General features: G+C 45.0%; 1 protein-coding gene across 1 annotated transcript in view; it reads left to right on the forward strand.

Moving 5' to 3' along the window:
• The window catches only part of Ctr9 (CTR9 component of Paf1/RNA polymerase II complex), a 30,030-nt gene extending 10,212 nt beyond the window's left edge, over window positions 1-19,818 (forward strand). The window contains 20 exon segments of the mRNA NM_001100661.1: window positions 1,826-1,974; window positions 4,001-4,108; window positions 6,139-6,246; window positions 6,349-6,585; window positions 6,758-6,847; window positions 6,953-7,081; window positions 7,169-7,352; window positions 8,654-8,742; window positions 9,361-9,546; window positions 9,623-9,710; window positions 9,867-10,015; window positions 12,048-12,164; window positions 12,336-12,481; window positions 13,260-13,331; window positions 13,763-13,898; window positions 14,037-14,183; window positions 15,238-15,395; window positions 16,260-16,356; window positions 16,622-16,734; window positions 18,803-19,818. Coding sequence (NP_001094131.1) covers window positions 1,826-1,974; window positions 4,001-4,108; window positions 6,139-6,246; window positions 6,349-6,585; window positions 6,758-6,847; window positions 6,953-7,081; window positions 7,169-7,352; window positions 8,654-8,742; window positions 9,361-9,546; window positions 9,623-9,710; window positions 9,867-10,015; window positions 12,048-12,164; window positions 12,336-12,481; window positions 13,260-13,331; window positions 13,763-13,898; window positions 14,037-14,183; window positions 15,238-15,395; window positions 16,260-16,356; window positions 16,622-16,734; window positions 18,803-19,229 — 2,930 coding nt within the window. The 3' untranslated portion in view covers window positions 19,230-19,818.
• Window positions 19,819-19,977: the final 159 nt, after the last annotated feature.

Consider the following 19,977-nt stretch of genomic DNA (forward strand, 5'->3'; position numbering starts at 1 on the left):
TAAATAAATCTTTAAAAAAAAAAAAAGAGTACCATTGAGCTAGAGTCTAGAGTAGGATGTGAGTGAGTAGGTAAGGGCAGAGGTAGCATGAACTGGGGAAAGGGTGTTGCAAGCATGCAGGTCACAGACGATTAAAGTTCACAACTGAAGAGATAACAGTAGGTGGTACGTGTGGTCATGGTCTAGTATTTTGTAAGGAGAGCCGATGTAATATGTGAAGCAAAAAAGAGCAAGAATCAAAAGCTAAACAAAATTTTAAGAGTAGAGCTACATTTTAGTACATTGGGAAAACAGTCCAAGAGAAACTCGTTTAGAGATGAAAAGATTGAAAACCTATCTGAGGTACTAGAGGGGCCAAGATTTTATCTTGGAGTTCATGAAAGAAGTCTGTTATGAACAGATTAACTTAAAACCAATGTATTGATGGTGCAAAAGCCAGGAGTGCATGAAGTAAGGGAAGTAAGTATATAGACAGGGACGTGTCCTGGGACACTCTAGAGCAGTGTCCTCAACCTTCCTAATACTGTCTGTCACCCTTTAATATTGTTCCTCATGTTGTGACCCTGCCCCCACCATAAAACTATTTTTGTTGCTACTTCATAACTAATTTTGCTACTGTTAAGAATTGTAATGTCGGGGTTGGGGATTTAGCTCAGTGGTAGAGCACTTGCCTAGCAAGCGCAAGGCCCTGGGTTCTGTCCCCAGCTCCAAGAAAAAGAAAAAGAAAAAGAATTGTAATGTCTATGTTTTCTGATGGTCTTCAGTGACCCTTATGAAAGGAGTCATCTGACTACAAAGAGATCAGAACCCACAGGTTGAGAACAGCTGCTCTAAAGTGTAAAGGTTGGGAAAATGGAAGACTTGGAAAAGCAGCCTAAGGAGTAGCCAGAGATAAGGGGAAAACAAAACAGAAAACAAACCTCAAAGTAATGTCCTTCAAGCCAAACGCGGAACATTTTGCAAGGGTTATAGACTCTGTCTCATTGTATGGTTAGGCCAGTGAAACCGTCCGATTGATGAGCAAAATACAAATCACTTGTGACCATAATCAGGTAGTTTTCCTGGAGGTGGGCATAACTCACTAGAGTGGATGCCAGAGGAAACAGAAGAAAGCGATTAGAGGCAGCAGTGCTTTATCAGTTGAGGAGTCCATTGTCTGGAAGAGCAGAAATGGCAGCCAGAAAGGAAATGGAATCAAGAGATTTTCTTGTAAGACGGTAGAATGTTTGAATGTAGCTGCAAATGGTCCAGAGAAGAAAATATTATAATGCAGGAAAATTGAGAGCTGGTACTGTCATGGTGTCTTCAAATAGATGCAAAAGGCTTCCATGACCACTGAGTGTAGCTGTAAAGAGGACATGTTCACGTTCTGCCATGACCTTGAAATGAGGTAGATTAAATGAGCATAGATCAGAAATGAATGACACCAGCTCTGTGTACTCAAACATAAAGGTTTTGATAAGGGGTTTGTTCTCTATTTAAGTAGTAGGGCTATCCATGCATGCACCAGAGTGTATGCACTGAACATTCGTGTGTGTGCATACACATATACATAATAATTTTTAAGTAGAAATGGAGCCAGTGGTGGTGGTTTACTGCAGCAGGTGCTACAAGATAAGAAAATGCCATTGTTATAGATATTCTTTTGTGTAGAGAGAGAGGTATCCATAAGAGGGGAGAAGGATTAGAATGACATGGTCTAACTACTAATGAAGTCAAGTTTGTGGTAAGCCAGCAGGTCTTAAAGAGTCCAGACACTGGAAATTGAACTCTTAAAGTGTCCTAGATTGACAGGACAAATGACTTGATTTTATTTATTTTTTAGCTGAAGTTCGTCTAGGAATGGGCCATTGCTTTGTCAAACTGAACAAACTGGAAAAAGCCCGACTAGCATTCAGCAGAGCCCTGGAACTCAACTCTAAGTGTGTGGGAGCACTGGTCGGACTGGCTGTTCTAGAACTCAACAATAAAGAGGTATGGGAAGAAGGACGGCCTCTAGCTTCAGGTTTATCAAGCTGTCCCTTATCTAGGGCTCCTGGAACGAGTTATACTTTAGAGATCTAGATTCTAGGTTATAGATAGGAAATGTGGTGCCTGGACTGCAGGCACCATCCCCAAAGCAGACACTTCTGTGGTATAGTCAGTCATATGAAGATAGCCTCACTGCTTAGGTAAAATGTTCCTGCCATCTGCTTTAAGACCAGCACACATACCACACACACCCTCAAAAATGACTTTAGAACTTTCTAAAGTTTAGAATCTGAGTGATTGTGGCCCATAGATCTGTCTAACATATATCTGACAAAGTAACAAATTCACACTTGACCGACTTAAACTTTAACATTTTTATAGTTCACTAAACAAAGTGTCTCAGAATTTATACTAGACACCACAATGTTATCAAATTCAGTGATCTTCAATAACTGTGTTGACCCCTCCTTAACATGTGACTTTCTCCTGTACAGTCATTAGGTGGTTGCTGCTTGTTCTATTAGTCTTACAGAAAGGAAGGGACAAAAGGCTTTCCTACAGGGCTTTTCCGGAAGTTCCAGCAAATATGTAAAGGCAGCTCCTGGCCTGCTTCTATATTTAATTCTCCAAAAGGTTGCCAGGGCTTCTCTGTGTCAACATTGTTGACAGTTGAGCCTTGCATTGTCTTTGAAGTAACTGTCCTCTTTACTGAATGGCCCTTACCATTGAATGCCGGTACTATCTCCATAGTAGTGATGACAAAACCTGACATTGTCCCCAGTAAGAATTTCTTCCTTAGGCCAGTCTCTAGAGGAGGAGAATAGATTATCTTGTCTGGTTTCTCAATCATGATTTGTCACCTGGGAATGGAAAAAAGGAAGAGAACTTGCAGGAATAAAAATGTGTTACAGACTACAAAAACTCTGTTCTGAGGCCTGGCATGCTGAGGCATGGCTTTAATCCTACCGCTCAGGAGACAAATGTAGGCAGATCTGTAAGTCTGAGGCCAGTTTTGGTCTACATAGAGGGCTCCAGGCCAGCGTGCATGGTAAGACCATGTGTTATAAAGAAAAAAAAAAAAAATGGAAGGAAAGAAGCTGTGTTTCTTCAGCAAGGTAAAATGGCCACCACACCAGCAGGCAGCTGAGGCAGAACTAATAAGTAGACAACCTAAAACAAGAACTGAGTAAGATAAGATGGCCCCACACACAGCCCATACACACACTGTCTTAGGGTTTTACTGCTGTGAACAGATACCATGACCAAGGCAACTCTTACAAGGATGACATTTAATTGGGGCTGCCTTTAATTGGGGGTTAGGAGGTTCAGTCCATTATCATCAAGGCAGGAACATGGCAGCACCCAGGCAGGCATGGTATAGGAGGAGCTGAGAGTTCTACATCTTCATCTGAAAGCTACTAGCAGAATACTGACTCCAGGCAGCTAGGATGAGGGTCTAAAAGCCCACACTCATAGTGACACACTTCCTCCAATAAGGCTATACCTCCAAATAGTGCCGTTCCCTGGGCTAAGCATATTCAGACCATGGCACACAAAATCAAATTCTGAAATTAAAATGGATTTCATTAAAGTGGATATTAAAAAATGGTAAGATGGCTCATCAGTTAAGAGCGCTTGCTGCTCTTGCAGAGGACCTGAGTTCGGCTCCCACATGTATCTCACTGTCTATAACTGCAGCTCCAAAGAATCTGATGTTCTTCTGATCTCCACAGTCACTGTACACACATGGCATGCATGTTACAGGCGAAATGCTCATACATATCAGTAAAAATAAATACGTCTTAGAAATACGTTTTCTATTTTTTGTTCTCAGAGTCAGCATAAGTCCAAATATACTTTTGTTAAGAAAACTATATCATAACAATTTGGTATTTCCTTATTTGGAACTTTACAGCATTTATGAAGAATAGCAACCTGTCTTATGGTGTTGAACTACAGAACCTTATTTCTGGACAGTGCTAATTAAGTGCTGTTTTTCACTCCACTGTGTTACATTGTTTTCTTTTAGGCTGATTCCATCAAAAATGGTGTGCAGCTTCTTTCCAGAGCCTACACTATTGATCCTAGCAACCCTATGGTACTGAACCATTTGGCAAACCACTTTTTCTTCAAGAAGGTAAAAATATTTATTTATCTATTTATTTATTATTTTGAAATCTGTTTTCTTCTCAGTATAGTCAGTGCATGATTTTTGTTTAATTTGGAAAGAAATCTGAAAATGTCATTTGTTTTTGTTTTACTCCCAAATTAGAGTTTGTATTAGTTGCCTGAAGATGAGCACACTCATTCATTCACTAACTTGATATGCATAGGCACCTTGCACTGTGTGCACCTGGGATGGGAGAATAGTAAGTCTGCTGTTGGCACTCAAGCAAAGGCCTTTGCACACACAGAAATGAGCAAGTGATAAGGGGGGTGGGGGAGTCACCACAGTGCAGAAGCTGTTAAACCTGTATTAAACTCACAGGGGTCACTAGAGAGTTGCAAGAGGCTAGGTGTGGGCTGGAGAAAACCTCAGCCTTTGGCGAAGTTAGGACAGAGCATGCAATAGACCACAACAGGTGCTGCGTTAGGCCCTGTTAGGAAGCACTTGCTTCATAGAATTTGACTGTGGGTGTACAGGTATCAGAGTCAGTGGTGGTTCTGTTTATTTTCACACATTGATCTTGCCTGTTAGTTCCACCATTTTTGTGGAAGCAACAATATTTTATAATTCTTACCATACCAAATCTAAGGTTCCATTGATAAAGTTTTTTATTTTTAAAGTTTTTATTAGCATATATTAATCATACATAATGAATTGCACTGTGATATTTTCATATATAATATACATTGATTATATCTCTCCATTTTCCTCTCATCCCCACTCCTGCTGATCCTTTCCTCTTTCCAGTCCCTCTGCTTTTTTCACTAATTTCTATATTTATTCACTCTGCATCCCAGTCTGTCTCTGACTCTTGCCTGCCATTGGATTCCCTCCCCTACCTGGCCTGCCTGGTTGGGCCTCGGTGGGAAAGGATCAGTTTTTCCATCTGATTTGGTGATGGGTCTAATTAGGATGGCTCATAGCAGCCTGGGTCAGGGCTTGTTTATAAGCTTATGGGCAGTTTACCAGTGGCTACACTGCTAAAGAAAATGTCTCTCTCACCCACCAGTGACAGCTTTTATACAATAAACAGTAAAGTTTAACCTGCTGTTTTAGACCCACAGACTAAATTGTACTGTAAACTTTAAAATACTTGAGCAACAATTTGGGTAAAAGTTAACAGAGTGGACCAGCCTTACCAATGTGAGCTATGTGTTCCTGTGTTACTCACATGTGCTCGGTGCTTACTAAGTCCCAAGCACTGTTAAAGTGCCTGCCCAGTACTCACTTCTGCTATGCTCACATCTACCTGTGAAGTGAGTAGGCTGATCCTTCTTTCCTTTCTTCCACAATCTCCCTTTACCTTTTTAAAAGAAGGTTTTATTCTTTTTATGTTTATGAGTGTTTTGCCAGCATGTGTGTATGTGCACCACATGGTGTCTAGTGCTCCAGGAGGTTAGAGGAGAGCATTGGATCCCCTGGAGTTACAGAAGACCATGAGCCACCGTGTAGGTGCTGGGAACCGAACCTGGGTCTTCTGCAGGAGCGCAGCTCTTGACTGCTGGGTCATTTCTTTAACCCCTCTCACCTGCTTTTTTGAGATGGACTCTTGCTGATTCTAGAGCTCATTGATTGAGTTAGACTGGGTGGAGAGCCATTGAGCTCTCACTCTCTCTGCCTCCCAGTGCTAAGCTTACAGATACATGGCCACTTTTGTGTGAGTGTTGGGGATCTGCACACAAGTCCTCATGACTATACAGATCTTTCCAACTGAGCTGTCTGTCCAGCCTGAGCCTATTTTCTTGACAAGCAAATTGAAGCAGAGCTAATAGCTTAGAGCTGATGCTTCATCGTTCTTGATTGCTGCTTTCCTTGTAGCAGTTATGATTATTGTGGTGATTATTCACTAAGGTTATAGCTGTTACAGTGGTAAAGCTCAGCTACTTAGGGAGAAGATGAAAATAAGCCTTACGCTAAACGAAATGTTGCCAATTAAAGTGAGCTACTATTCAAGCAACCTTCTGACATCACTCAACTGTCATTTCTGGTGTCAAATTCAGGATTATAGTAAAGTGCAGCACCTGGCTCTCCACGCGTTCCACAACACAGAGGTGGAGGCCATGCAAGCAGAGAGCTGTTACCAGCTGGCTCGGTCCTTCCATGTTCAGGTGAGACCATTAGCACCTTTCTAAGTAGTCCTTTTCCTTACAGGGTTTCAGGCTTCTGGCCATTTGACATGTTGTTGGTCTTGTTTTACTCTCGTTTCTCAGGAAGATTATGACCAGGCCTTTCAGTACTACTATCAAGCCACACAGTTTGCTTCATCTTCTTTTGTCCTACCATTTTTTGGTTTGGGACAAATGTATATTTATCGAGGTGACAAAGAAAATGCATCTCAGTGTTTCGAGAAAGTTTTGAAAGCTTATCCGAACAATTATGAAACTATGAAAATTCTTGGCTCTCTCTATGCTGCTTCAGAAGATCAGGAGAAAAGAGACATAGCCAAGGTGTGTTCTCAGTCTTAGACACCCTGAGACTCCAGCTGTGGCTGGTGCAGCTGTGAGCAGTGTTTGGTTAGCTGAGTGCCAAACCTTTGGCTTCTTAAGCAGGTTACGGTAGCCATGTTTATTGTTGTTGTTTACTTTGACAGTGTTATTTTAATGATCTCATTTATCCCAGGGCCATTTGAAGAAGGTTACAGAACAGTATCCTGATGACGTGGAAGCTTGGATTGAGTTGGCCCAGATCTTAGAACAGACTGACATACAGGTATCAATGTCTGCTCTTCCTATCCTAAGCAATGTGTTTTAGTAGGCTGGGGTGTTTCTCTTTGATCTGTGAGTAACTCTTACTCTGTCCACTGTAAAAATGCAGGGTGCCCTTTCAGCCTATGGAACGGCAACACGAATCCTGCAGGAGAAGGTGCAGGCCGATGTCCCGCCTGAGATTTTGAATAATGTTGGGGCCCTCCATTTTAGACTTGGAAACCTAGGCGAAGCAAAGGTGAGGAAACTGAAGCCTTCCTCTTCTCTGTGCTGCAGGCACTTGCTCAGCTGTATCCAGTAACACAGTGCCTTTTCTTCCTCACAGAAGTACTTCCTGGCCTCACTGGACCGAGCAAAGGCAGAGGCGGAGCATGATGAACACTATTACAATGCCATCTCTGTCACCACATCCTACAATTTAGCCAGGCTCTACGAGGCCATGTGTGAATTTCATGAAGCAGAGAAACTGTACAAAAACATTTTACGAGAGCATCCTAACTATGTTGATTGTAAGATTTTTAGGCGCTCTCTCTCTCTCTCTCTCTCTCTCTCTCTGTGTGTGTGTATGTGTATGTGATAAAATTCCTAAATTCCCATAATAACATCAAAAACTTATTTAGGAAAGAAAGTCTTTGTTAAAGATGCAGCCTGGAGTGGTAGCACTCATCTGTAATCCTAGTACTCGAGAGGTAGAAGAGAACGGATCAGGAGTTCAAGGCCAGCCTCCCTACCTGGCAGGTTTGACACCTTGGCTGTATGTGAGTCCCTGTCTCAGAAACTGAAATAAGGGGCTGAGGAGATGGCTCAGCAGTTAAGAGCCCTGGCCGTTCTTCCAGAGGATCCAGGTTCAACTCCTGGCGCCCACATAGCAGCTCACAACGGTCTGTAACTCCAGTTCCAAGGGACCTGACTCCCTCACAGACCTTCATGCAGGCAAAACATCAATACACATTTAAAAGAAGCAGATGAATAAAATTAAAATTGCCGTTTCATTTATTTATGCTGGAAAATACAAGGATCAACAAAAGTCACTTGAGCCATATTTAGTGATAGTCAGCTGCTGAGCTACTCCCTGGTGAGCTTTACTACTAGGTGCAGTCTGTAAGTGCTCTTTCTTGATTAGTGGTTTTTTTCTTGAAACACTATTACTGAAATGTCCTATTTGAGTTTTTACAACCGAGGCACTGTAAATATTGGCATTTTAAAATTACCCTATGTCTCTGTAGCAGTTCCTTCTCTTCCAGGGTTTCACTCTCTATAGCTCCATTTGCCTGTACTCTGCTCTCGCGGCATTATATGAAAAGTTCTATATGTAATTCCTAAATTTCAAATTGTGGGCCATCCTGAGTGTGTAATAAGACCTCACACATGCTTCTCTACTCCACCCAGCCCAGGATGTACGTAATCCTAGTACTGTCAGTGGCTGGGTAGTCTCAGAGAGCAGCTTGACTGTAGGGTATCAGTATGTGTGTGCGGTGAGCCTTATTGTACTGTATAATGATCCCAGCCACATATCTGTAATCCCAGCACTCCAGAGGCAAAAGCAGGGGACTCTCTTGAGTTCCAGGCCATCCTGGTCTACAGGCCAGCCAAAGCTAGTAAGACCCTGTCTCAAAATAGAAAAAGAAAAAAGAAAGGTTGACCTAGTGATACAGTTCCTCTTTTTCCTAGCTGGAGTGATGTGTCTCCATGTGTGGGCTTTTCTCTTCTATCTGAAAGTATTAACAAAACAGCTGTTCCAAGCATCAGACTTCAGTGTTAGGACCTTTAGACGTGAGATTGTGAGGATGAATTAAATGTGCCCTTTCAGGCTATCTGCGCCTAGGAGCCATGGCCAGAGATAAAGGAAACTTCTATGAAGCTTCAGATTGGTTTAAGGAAGCCCTTCAGATCAATCAGGTTAGTGGTGTTGACTCGTTTTTGAAAATGTTCTCCTCTTACCTTTCAAAATCAGTCTTTCCGTTTAATGGCTATGATGTTTCCCGTAACCATGGCATCTCTGGATTTAGGGCTTGTTTTATCTTTGTCTCACTTGTTAAAGACTTTAAAGAGTATAATAGTTTGTATGACTAGTCATCTCATAATCAGAATCATTTTCTTAAATACATAAACCTATTTCCCTTCTCTTTTTCTCTTCCTTGCCTGCCTCCTGTCCCCTGCACTCAGTCCTATAGCCTGCCAAGACAGCTTCAGAGTCAGTGTCTCAGCATCTGTAGGCCGCCTGAGCTTCTGGTTGCGGCTCACAGAAGACTGCACATTGAAAGACAGGCTTACAAGTCGTTAGTTACTCTTCCTGCTGGGCAGTACACCGTTGTGCTTTCATTCCATTCTGTTGCACTTTGTGTGCTGATACAGACACTGCATTGATCTTGCAGCTCATTAACAGGTCTCAATTCTCAGTCTGAAAACCACCATTGTGTTGTAGCTGTACACCTCTGCGGCTATTAGCCATTTGGGGGAAGATGACTGACTTCTCAGATCCCAGGTTGCAAAATTCACTTCTTTATCTGTACATAGGACCATCCCGATGCCTGGTCTTTGATTGGTAACCTCCATCTGGCAAAACAAGAGTGGGGCCCAGGTCAGAAGAAGTTTGAGAGGATCTTAAAACAGCCAGCCACACAGAGTGACACCTACTCTATGCTGGCCCTTGGCAATGTGTGGCTCCAGACTTTGCATCAGCCAACCCGAGACCGAGAAAAGGTAATCTCCTGTCTCCTTCAGCAAGATTGGTGCCTGTATCCCTGTTGAATTTTTCAGTAATTCTTTTTTCCTATAGGAAAAGCGCCATCAAGACCGTGCGCTGGCCATCTACAAACAAGTCCTGAGAAATGATGCCAAGAACCTGTATGCTGCCAATGGCATAGGTGACTAGAAGCCTTGGGTCCATAACAGTTAGTGAGGTTCATACTTCGGGGTTGGCAGATGGGGTTTGCCTGCTCAGTGCAGCATTTAGTATTTGACTTTCAGTTGTCAGAGCAACAGTCAGGCCTTTCTCACTGTCAGCCTTTGTGTAACTTTAGGAGCTGTCTTGGCCCACAAAGGATATTTCCGTGAAGCTCGTGATGTGTTCGCCCAAGTGAGAGAAGCAACAGCAGATATCAGTGACGTGTGGCTGAACTTAGCACACATCTACGTCGAGCAGAAGCAGTATATCAGCGCCGTTCAGATGGTAACACCTTTGCCTCTCCAGACATTTGCATGTCACATGGACCCTTTGCTTCCTTAACCCTCCTGGTCCCATCATGGACACTCATGACAGCTCCTCTGACACTGTCTGTTCAGAAATTTATAGCCATGTAATGACAAGGCCAGGTAGATATGAGTCCCAGTTCCATGGATTCATGCCACCAGCAGAGAAGATCCTCTGACTCATCTCTCTGTCTCTAAAGTGGAGGCCTCGTAACCCCAGAGAATTTTGAGAAGATCCCGTATGAAAAGAACTGGGTGGTAACCTTTAGGACAAGTGTCCACTAAATGGAAGGTTTGGTATTTATTCCTTCAGTTTCTGAAGTGAACCAAGTTTCGGTAATGTTAAGTGATGATGTTGAGTCTCTATGTTGCCCTGGCTGACCTTGAGTACCTGTGTTAAAGGGTCCTCCCACATCAGCCTCCCAAGTAGTTAGGATTACAGTCTAAGGCAGCCCATTAAATGGTTTATCTTCACATCTAATTTTTCCTTAAGTGTGTGCCTGTGTTGTATGAAAGCATGCCGTGTGGGTTAGGGAGCCTCAGGAGGCCAAAGAAGGCTCTACTGGAGCTGGAGTTGAGGCTGCTGGGAATCACCTGACCCTGGGTGCTGGGAGCCAAGTTTAAGTCCTGTAAGAGCAGGAAGTTTTCTTCATCACTGAGCTATCTGTGCTGCCCCACTGTTTATCTTTGAAAACAAAAGAAATACAAAATGGAAACAAGGCTTGTACTTGGAGCTCTTGTTAGTTTCTCATGTTTGCTGAGTGCTTCAGTGTAAGGAAAACTTATACTCACTGTGGTATCTGTGGGCAGAGTATGGTCAGAAAAAAAGAGGCTTCTGAACGAAGAAGGTAAGAGTAGTTAGTCCAGGCTTCAGGAACTAAACTGATGGGAGGGACTTGCAGAACTCGGATTGAGAACACATCTGGGTTGTGTTCTTGGTGATAAGCCATCCCAATCTGCAGAACAGCAGCACTGCCTTCTAGAAATGCAAATTAGCCATTAGGGATAGTCCAGGAAATTACCTTGTCAGTTACCTAGAACAGGATGTGTATGTGCTTGTGGTCAAAAAATGTTTATTTAAAAATTAACTCGGGGCTGGGGAGATGACTGTGTGGGAGTGTTTGCCGCATAGTCATGAGGACTAACCAGATTCCTAGTACCCATGTAAAATGTGTTCATTCTGTCAGGAATGGAGAAAGGCAAGTAGCAAGTCAGGCTGTGAGGATGGATGGGTGGCAAGGTCCGGGTGAGAAATCCTGTCCATGAGATAGACAAATAACAGATCAAGAAACCTGACATTGTCTTCTGACCCCTGTGCCTACCCCTCCCGACACACACATGAGATACATGTCACACACACTAGAGTAAAACATGAAAAAAAAATTAACTCATATGCTCGTTTGCTAGTCTGATTGCCACATTAGCTCATTGACACCAGTCTCCACAGATCCCAGAGGAAGGTGTTAGAGTCTGTCACCCACAGGGTCCAGGAATGGGACTTGTCATGGCGGCCAGGGAATTCTAGATAGTGTCCTAAAAATAGGAGAAAGGGGTTTCCAAGCTAAGGAGGGAGGCAGGCAGGAAGACTTAAATCTTTCTACCTTCCATTCAGCACTGGTCCAAATTCCAAGTAAAAAAAAATATTTTAAGCCTAGTTTTTCTGTGATCGGATTTTTATGTTGTAAATATGTAAACTGACTAATGTCAGAAGTCAATTCCAGATTAGTCTCTGAAATTAGCCAGAATGGAGTGTCTTTTCACTGCTTTGAAGTTGCTCGGAGATCCTGACACAGCAGGAGAACGCCTCCCTGCTGTGTTCTGTTGTTGTTTGTCTGCTTCTGAGACTGAGTTTCTCTGTGTAACTACTCTGGCTGTCCTGGAACTGGATCTGTAGAGCGAGCTGGCTGGAGCTCTGAGATAGGCTTGCCTCTGCCTCCAGAGAACCGGGACTAAGGGAATGTGCCACCACTTCCCAGCTCTGCTGTGTTTCTAACTACATTTCCTTTTTGTAGTATGAGAACTGCCTCCGAAAGTTCTATAAGCACCAAAACACTGAAGTTGTGCTCTACCTGGCCCGTGCCCTCTTCAAGTGTGGCAAGTTGCAGGAGTGCAAGCAGACTCTGCTGAAGGTAACAGAACTGCCCACCACCCCTGGCCGGCTGCATGGCCTGACTTGTTGAGAACCTTTGGTGGCATCCAGTCATACGAAACCACAATGGCAGGCTGCCTGGCCTTGCTTGTTGAGAACCTTTGGTGGCATCCAGTCATACGAAACCACAAGCATTGCTTTGTGTTTGTAGGCCCGACACGTGGCACCCAGCGACACAGTTCTGATGTTTAATGTGGCCTTGGTCTTGCAAAGATTAGCTACCTCTGTCCTGAAAGATGAAAAAAGTAATTTGAAGGAAGTCCTTAATGCTGTGAAAGAGCTGGAGCTTGCACACAGGTAACAATTTTGAAGAAAAGGGAGCTTTACAATAGTTTGTTTCCTTGAAACTGTCTCAAAAGATTTAAAAAAAAAATTACTTCCCTCAGAAAAATGAAAAAAATAAAAAATAACCGTTAGAGGAAAGCAGCTTTAGCAGTCCAGCACAGTTTGGTTTAAGGTCGGAGCACACAGTTGCCTTTGGTGGCACCGTGCTCCAGGCAGAGTTCTGCCACACTGGGCTCTTGAAGCCTTATCTCTAGGACTGGTTGCCTGGCTGTGGGCTCGTGGAGATTTTCATTAATCTCTCAGCAGTGCGAGCCAGCGTTTTACACTTGAGCTGTTTCGTCTCCACTGGTGTTGGTTTCGTGTTCTGTTCCAGTGTGTCTTTATGGGATGTTGATTTTCATCAAGCTAGGATTAAAGATCTTATCACTTACTGCTTAACAGATTTATTCAGCTCAGTTCCAATGTGTTTAACCTTATAGGACTTAGCAGTTCAGTGTGTGGTAAAATGAAAGCTCCCATCTCTGCTGATCAGCTGTGCTTATGTTCATCTCTATTAATGTTTCTTGCCTCATGTGGTGAAGTGTAAGTGCTCTCAGGACTTCTGCCCCACCCACCGTGCTGACACAGTTAGTTAGCAAATTTAATGTTTACTACCTGTTTGTTATGGTTATTTTTTAGTTGACTGACGTATTAACTATGTTTTGCCTTTCTTGATGAACTTCTGTGTATTAAACAGGGCCTTAGTGGTGAGGGTTGAGTAAAATGTCTTTTATCTTCTCTTTCCATTTAGATACTTCAGTTACTTGAGTAAAGTTGGAGATAAGATGAGATTTGATTTGGCCCTTGCTGCCTCTGAAGCCAGGTAATGCCCTGTTCACAGAAGGTGGCTTTTGGGAGGAAGTAGGAGTATTGGTGTGAGTTAGGAACGTGTCACCATAACAAGGTGGTCCCTGGCCTTCTCAGGGCCACTCATTCCTTCTCCCTGGGAGTCCACAACACCTTTCCAGACTTTCAGGAAATTGATGTTGTATACTTGGGTTGTGGGAAGGTCCTTTCTGTTGTCTTTTTGAGGCAGGGTCTTGCTCTGAAGCTAGGCTAGAACTCAGGATCCTCCTCTTGTGCTAGAAGTACAGGCCTGAACCACCACTCCAGCTAAGAAATACTTCTCTGCTTTTCTCACATTAGGTCAGTGAATCGAGACAGGAATTCTGAGTTGGGGAACTTAGCACAGTGAGTTTAAGGAAAGCAAGTGCTCCTAACTGCAGCGTTGTGTCTTTGCATCTGAAATATTAGGCAGTGCTCTGACTTACTGAGCCAGGCCCAATACCATGTGGCTCGGGCACGCAAGCAGGATGAGGAGGAACGGGAGCTGCGGGCCAAGCAGGAGCAGGAGAAGGAGCTCCTAAGACAGAAGCTTCTCAAAGAGCAGGTGCGTTTATACTAGCAATGAGGAGCGGAGTGTACGTGCTGTGTGTAGAAACTAGTCCTCTGTCTACTCTCTGTTTTGTTCATTATAAGAACGTTTCGATCAGTTCCCATATATATATACCCCCCCCCCCCCAACTAGGAAGAAAAACGTCTCAGAGAAAAGGAAGAGCAAAAGAAACTTTTGGAACAGCGGGCCCAGTATGTGGAGAAGACCAAAAATATCCTCATGTTCACTGGCGAGACTGAAGCAACAAAAGAGAAGAAAAGAGGTGGAGGTGGAGGGCGGGTAAGATCTGGCCTGTTGTCTGCATCGACCTCAGGAGGCTGCCTTTGAGCTTTCTAAAGACCAAGAACTTAGTTTACTTGTCTCTGTACTTACTCCTTAGTCACTTATCTGCCAAGGAATAGTCTTCTGTCTTAGTCAGGGTTCCTATTCCTGCACAAACAGGAAGCAAGTTGGGGAGGAAAGGGTTTATTCAGCTTATTTCCACATTGCTGTTCATCACCAAAGGAAGTCAGGACTGGAACTCAAGCAGGTCAGGAAGCAGGAGCTGATGCAGAGGCCATGGAGGGATGTTACTTACTGGCTTGCTTCCCCTGGCTTGCTCAGCTTGCTATCTTATAGAACCCAAGACCACCACCCACAATGTACTGGGTCCTCCCACCTTGACCACTAATTGAGAAAATGCTTTACAGCTGGATCTCATGGAGGCATTTCCACAACTGAGGCTCCTTTTCTGTGATAACTCCAGTTTGCGTCAAGTTGACACACAAAACCAGCCAGTACATCTTCTAGCACAGATTGCAGAATCTGGTGTGGGTAGTGTTCTGTGCTTGTGGTGGGTGTGGTTCTATGGATGAGCACAGATGTGCTCTGCAGCTCTTGTACTGCCCACCTCATCAAGCCAGGTAGTCCCTGCTCCCATGGTAGTTTGACTTACCAAATATAAATATAAAATGAGCATTCGGGAGAACCGTACTTTGAATCTTGGTCTTCTCCCAAGCTGAGGGGTCTGGTATGGTGTTTGGTATGTGATGCTGGGTAGCTGCAGAGACCCGTATCTCCTAGTCAGCTATGTGGTCATGGGGGCAAACAAACAGCGCCTTTCTGAATTCTCAGAGCTAAGGTGGGTTAAATGCGTTTAAGTGAAGGTGTGCTTGTCTTGTGCTGATTTCTCATGGCGAGTGTAGAAAATGTGGGCCCAGCCAAGCCCCTCTTCAGGGCGACTTGGTAAAAGCCCTTCACTTGTCAGAGACCTGCAGGAGCGCTCTCCGGGGTCCTGCCCCAGCTGTGCTCTCACTACCTGCAAGTGGCTGATTGTGGTCTCCTTGGATCGTAGCGTTCCAAGAAAGGAGGCGAGTTTGATGAGTTTGTCAACGATGACACTGATGACGACCTCCCTATATCCAAGAAGAAGAAGAAAAGGAAGGGCAGTGGCAGTGAACAGGAAGGTGAAGAGGAGGAAGGTGGAGAGAGGAAGAAGAAGAGGAGGAGAAGGTAGTGCCCTCATTACTGTTCTGACATCTACAAAGGCGAGGGGCTTTGCTTTGTTTACAAACACTTCATCTTCCTACACTGCCTCCCTGTTATAGCTTGTTTCAGAAGCTCGGGTGTTTAATTTGCATATATATCCCTAGGTTATTCCTAGGTTAAACAGCTGACAGCCACTGTTGTCCTTCCTCTTACCATTTTGTTCCTTATAACAGGGTTCATACATCCCATAGTAGCCTTGAATTTATTGTGTATCTCAGGTTGGCCTTAAACTCACAGAGATCTACTTGTCTCTGCCTCCAGAGCACTGGGATTACTGATGTGCACTACTATGCCCAGTTTTCTGTAACGTCCTCTGGATACAGATGTGAAGCGAGCAGCCTGGGTGGCAGCTTCATTGACTGTGCATGTCCAGTACTGGCCGTCACTGAGCGTTCCTCTCTGGAATGTGAATGAATGGTGTGAAAGTGCCTTTAACCACCAATGCCATCTGTCATAAGATCCAGGATGCCCCATGCTTTCCTGCCTACAAGTCTTCTTTCAGCAATTTTCTCCAGACTGGTCCTTCCTATCCCTTCCCATCCTTGAGAAAGAACCTGTTGATCCCTTCATGTAATGAGGATCTTGGTAGCAAATGAGAAGGAAGGAAAAGTAAGGGAAAGAGTTGGAGATGCAAAACATGGATTCCTCACTCAGGCACTGCACCATGTGCAGATGGCCGTATAGATGAAGGAGGGAGCCTGCAGACTGTGGGCCCTGTGTCCTTAGTGCATAGCATAGCTGAGTTGGTAGCCGTACTGGGACGGCAGTGTAGCCTCAGACCTGGCCGCTATGAACCTCCTGACAACCTCTTGCTATCTACTGTTCAAGACCTCCAAAGGGAGAAGAAGGATCTGATGATGATGAAACAGAAAATGGCCCCAAACCAAAGAAGCGCCGTCCACCGAGAGCAGAGAAAAAGAAGGCTGTGAGTGCTAGAATTGTCTTCCTGCCGTGTGTGTGTGTGTGTGTGTGTGTGTGTGTGTGTGTGTGTGTGCGCGCGCGCGCGCATACATGCCTCTCTGTCTGTCTGTCTGTCTGATGGGGTGCTGTGGCACACTCGTGCAGCTTCTTTCAGCACAGATGGTTTTATTGGTGTCCGTTGATCCTGTTACTGTCGTAAGGCCTAGTCTGATAAGATGTCCCAGTAATATGAGAACCCCAACTAATGGGTTATGCCTGACATTCTCTAGCCCAAGCCAGAACGCCTGCCTCCTTCAATGAAAGGAAAAATAAAATCCAAAGCCATTATATCATCAAGCGATGATTCTTCAGATGAGGATAAACTGAAAATTGCTGATGAAGGGTAAGAAACACCCCCCTCCCCGCCCCTCTTGTTAAACTCTCATGATCAGTAAGTCCCAGGGTGATAGGGACAACAATCCCAGGGATCACTCTAACTGTGGGAAGTCACAGTGGCTGCTAACCAGCCATCTGGATCCTCTCCTGTGTCTTTGTCTTTAGAGGGAAAACAAATTTGGAGACCAGACGACTGGGAGTGGTCAGTGTGCTGTCCTCTCACCAGCTTCAGGCTGGCCTTGTACTCTCGGTGACCCTCCTGCCTCAGATTTGTACTCCGTGCCTAGCTGTCTTGTAGCTAGAGGAAACTACAGCGGATATGTCATTGAGAAGCTCAGCTGATATGCTAGGTGGCACCCTCATTCCAAAGCAAGTGTCATTCTGCTGTCCAAACACTGGCTAGCAGGTACTATAGTAGCCTGGCCCTGGCCTTATGGAAATGAGGGATTTAGTCCCCATTTTTTCCCCTGCTAGGTTGGAGACACACCTCTGCCTTCCTTGGTGGACTTAGTTTACTCACCCTGAACTCATAGCCTTGTTGAAAGACTCCTGACTGTGCGTGACCTGGGTGCTCACACGCCCGCCCGCGCCTAGACTCCTGGGATAGAACTTTCTGTATCACACTCCCTGCACTCCCCTATGACCATTGCTTCTTCATCCAGCCAACATTTATGTCCTTCCTAAGAGGCTCAGAACATGGATCAGATGATAACAACTAGGTTTATTTCATCAAAGACTCCATGGGGTTGGGAGGAGCTTTATATATATAAAAGCTGATAAAAACACATGAGGATACCTCAGATCCAAACCACCTCTCAGTGGGCTGTACATGTCCACTTGACTTTCCCATCTATGCTCTGGTGAACACACCCACACTAGAATTGATGGTAGCTCTGTTTTTGGTAAGAGAAAGGGTGTGTTGAGTGCAATGGGAGGAGGAAGAGTTCTGGTCAGAGTGACTGTGGCACTGCTGAGGCACTGACCTCAGCACAGCAGAACCATCTGTGGAGGTGTAATTTTCTTTTGCTCTCCCTGAAGGGCTGCTCCGCCCTTTTTCCTCACAGTGCCCCCCACGCTGTTTGGTAGCCGTCTGCAGGGCTAGGGGAAGAGATGCAGGCTCTTCACAGAACGAGTGTGGCTGAGCTGCTGCCTGTAGCCAAGGCCAAGTTTATGTGCACCATTTGCACCAGTTAATACTGGGCACTGGGCCAAGTGGAATGAAATGACCCACTGATTCTGAATGGATCCGCATAGCACATGTCACCATCATCCCTTTGGTCACATCCCCATGTTCTCATGACCTGTGCTAAGTAATGCATGTGTGGTTCCTCCTTTGAGGCCACCTGAGGACCCTTTCTTTAGTGTGTAAGGATGCTTTCCCTTCTCCCTCACCTTTCCCAGTCTGAGTCCTGTTGGAATGTGTCATGGAAACTGAAACTGCCCAGCACAAGTCTAAGGCAGACCTCTCAGTGGTTAAGGGTGTGGTTCTAGCCTATTGAAGCAGGAGACCAGGACCACCCCACTCCCCAGCTGCTGCCACCTTCCTTTCCCTCATACATGTCAGCAGACAGTGAAGGGACCTGGGAAGAAAAGTTAGTAAGCTGAAGGCCCCTGACTTCCTGTCTGACACCCTTGTCCTTGGGAAGATGGAGCCTACACAAGCCTCAGAAAACTGAGGTCACTCTTGAGGTGTCCCAGGAAGTGTTCTGCTGTTCCAGTCTTAGAACTTTGGAGTCTCAGCACCTTCAGAGGGCCCACGTTTTACATTCGTGCCTAGGATTTGTTAGAAGGTCAACTGAAGACCCCCCCCCCCTTTGCCCTTTTGAGTTTGAAGTTGAAAAACCCCTGCTAAACAGAGCCTAACATGGTGGGTATGAATCACACTTCTGTTCATGCGCAGACTGGCTGCTGGTCGCCACATGCTCCCTCGTTGTTCTCAGTTTACAGTGAAGGGTCCATATTTACAGAATAGCACACAAAACAAGTTCACAGAGGCACTCCTGTGTAGCGCACCAGACCCAGGACAGAAAGTGCTGCTGGTTCTCCTAGTGTCTCACCCACACCTCTCTCCTCAGACATCCCAGGAACAGCAACAGCGACTCTGATGATGACGAGAGGCCCAACAGACGCGCCTCATCGGAGAGCGACTCAGATGACAACCAGAACAAGTCTGGCAGCGAGGCGGGTAGCCCCCGGAGGTCTGGTAGGCAGGAGTCCGATGAGGATTCCGACAGTGACCAGCCGTCCAGAAAGAGAAGGCGCTCCGGCTCTGAGCAGTCAGACAATGAGTCTGCGCAGTCCGGGAGGAGCCCCTCCGGAGGCTCAGAGAATGAGAACGATTCTCGCCCGGTTTCTCCAAGTGCAGAGTCGGACCACGAATCAGAGCAGGGCTCTGACAACGAAGGTTCTGGCCAAGGCTCTGGAAATGAATCGGAACCAGAGGGCTCAAACAATGAGGCCTCAGACCGAGGCTCAGAACATGGATCAGATGATAGCGACTAGGTTCATTTCATCAAAGACTCCATAGGGTGGGGGGAGCTTTATATATATAAAAGCTGTGATAAAAAACATTTCAGATAGTCGTTTGTGAAATTTTCTTAAGGCAATTTTTTTTTTCTACTTGTATATTTACTAACTTCCAAGAGACATTTCCTGTGCTGGAGAGTCCAGTGTCTGACCCTGGAGCAATGAGACTCCTGCGTTGTGGTGCAGCCCCACCTGCCATATGTGAAAACTGCAGTGATAACAGATGCTAAAGCATTCCTGCAAGGCTTGCCCAGGCTAGCCCCATCTCCTCTCCGGTTAGCAGCATGCTGCTATGTACGGTTTTGTTGCAAACTTGTACCAAATGTTGCAGAAGCCGAGATATATGCCTTTGTTCCCTTTTGAGTTGAGACTGAAAGTTTTATTTCCAGAGGAAGACATGTCCCTGTACTGAACTCTGAAAGGCAGGTGTTTACAGTGTGAGGCTCCACCATGAGTCGGAGTGGCCAACACTGGGGAGGGTGAGGGGTGGAGAGTGTTTTTCTGTTGTTAGAGTGGGAAGAGCTTCCCAGCCGCTTAATAAACTCTTTACCAACTGTGCTGGGTACCTGGGTGTCCTTTTTTATTTTTATTTTTTTCTCCTCAATAACACATTAAACAAAAATTTGGGAAACCTTCCAAACCAAAGGCAGTTTCCTCAAGCCTTTCTAATTCATGACAGATTTCTGGAGGCTTTTTTTTTTAAATACACAAGAAGGCTATGGAT

This window comes from Rattus norvegicus, chromosome 1, assembly GCF_021556685.1.
Source record: "Rattus norvegicus strain SHRSP/BbbUtx chromosome 1, alternate assembly SHRSP_T2T, whole genome shotgun sequence".
NCBI lineage: Eukaryota > Metazoa > Chordata > Mammalia > Rodentia > Muridae > Rattus > Rattus norvegicus.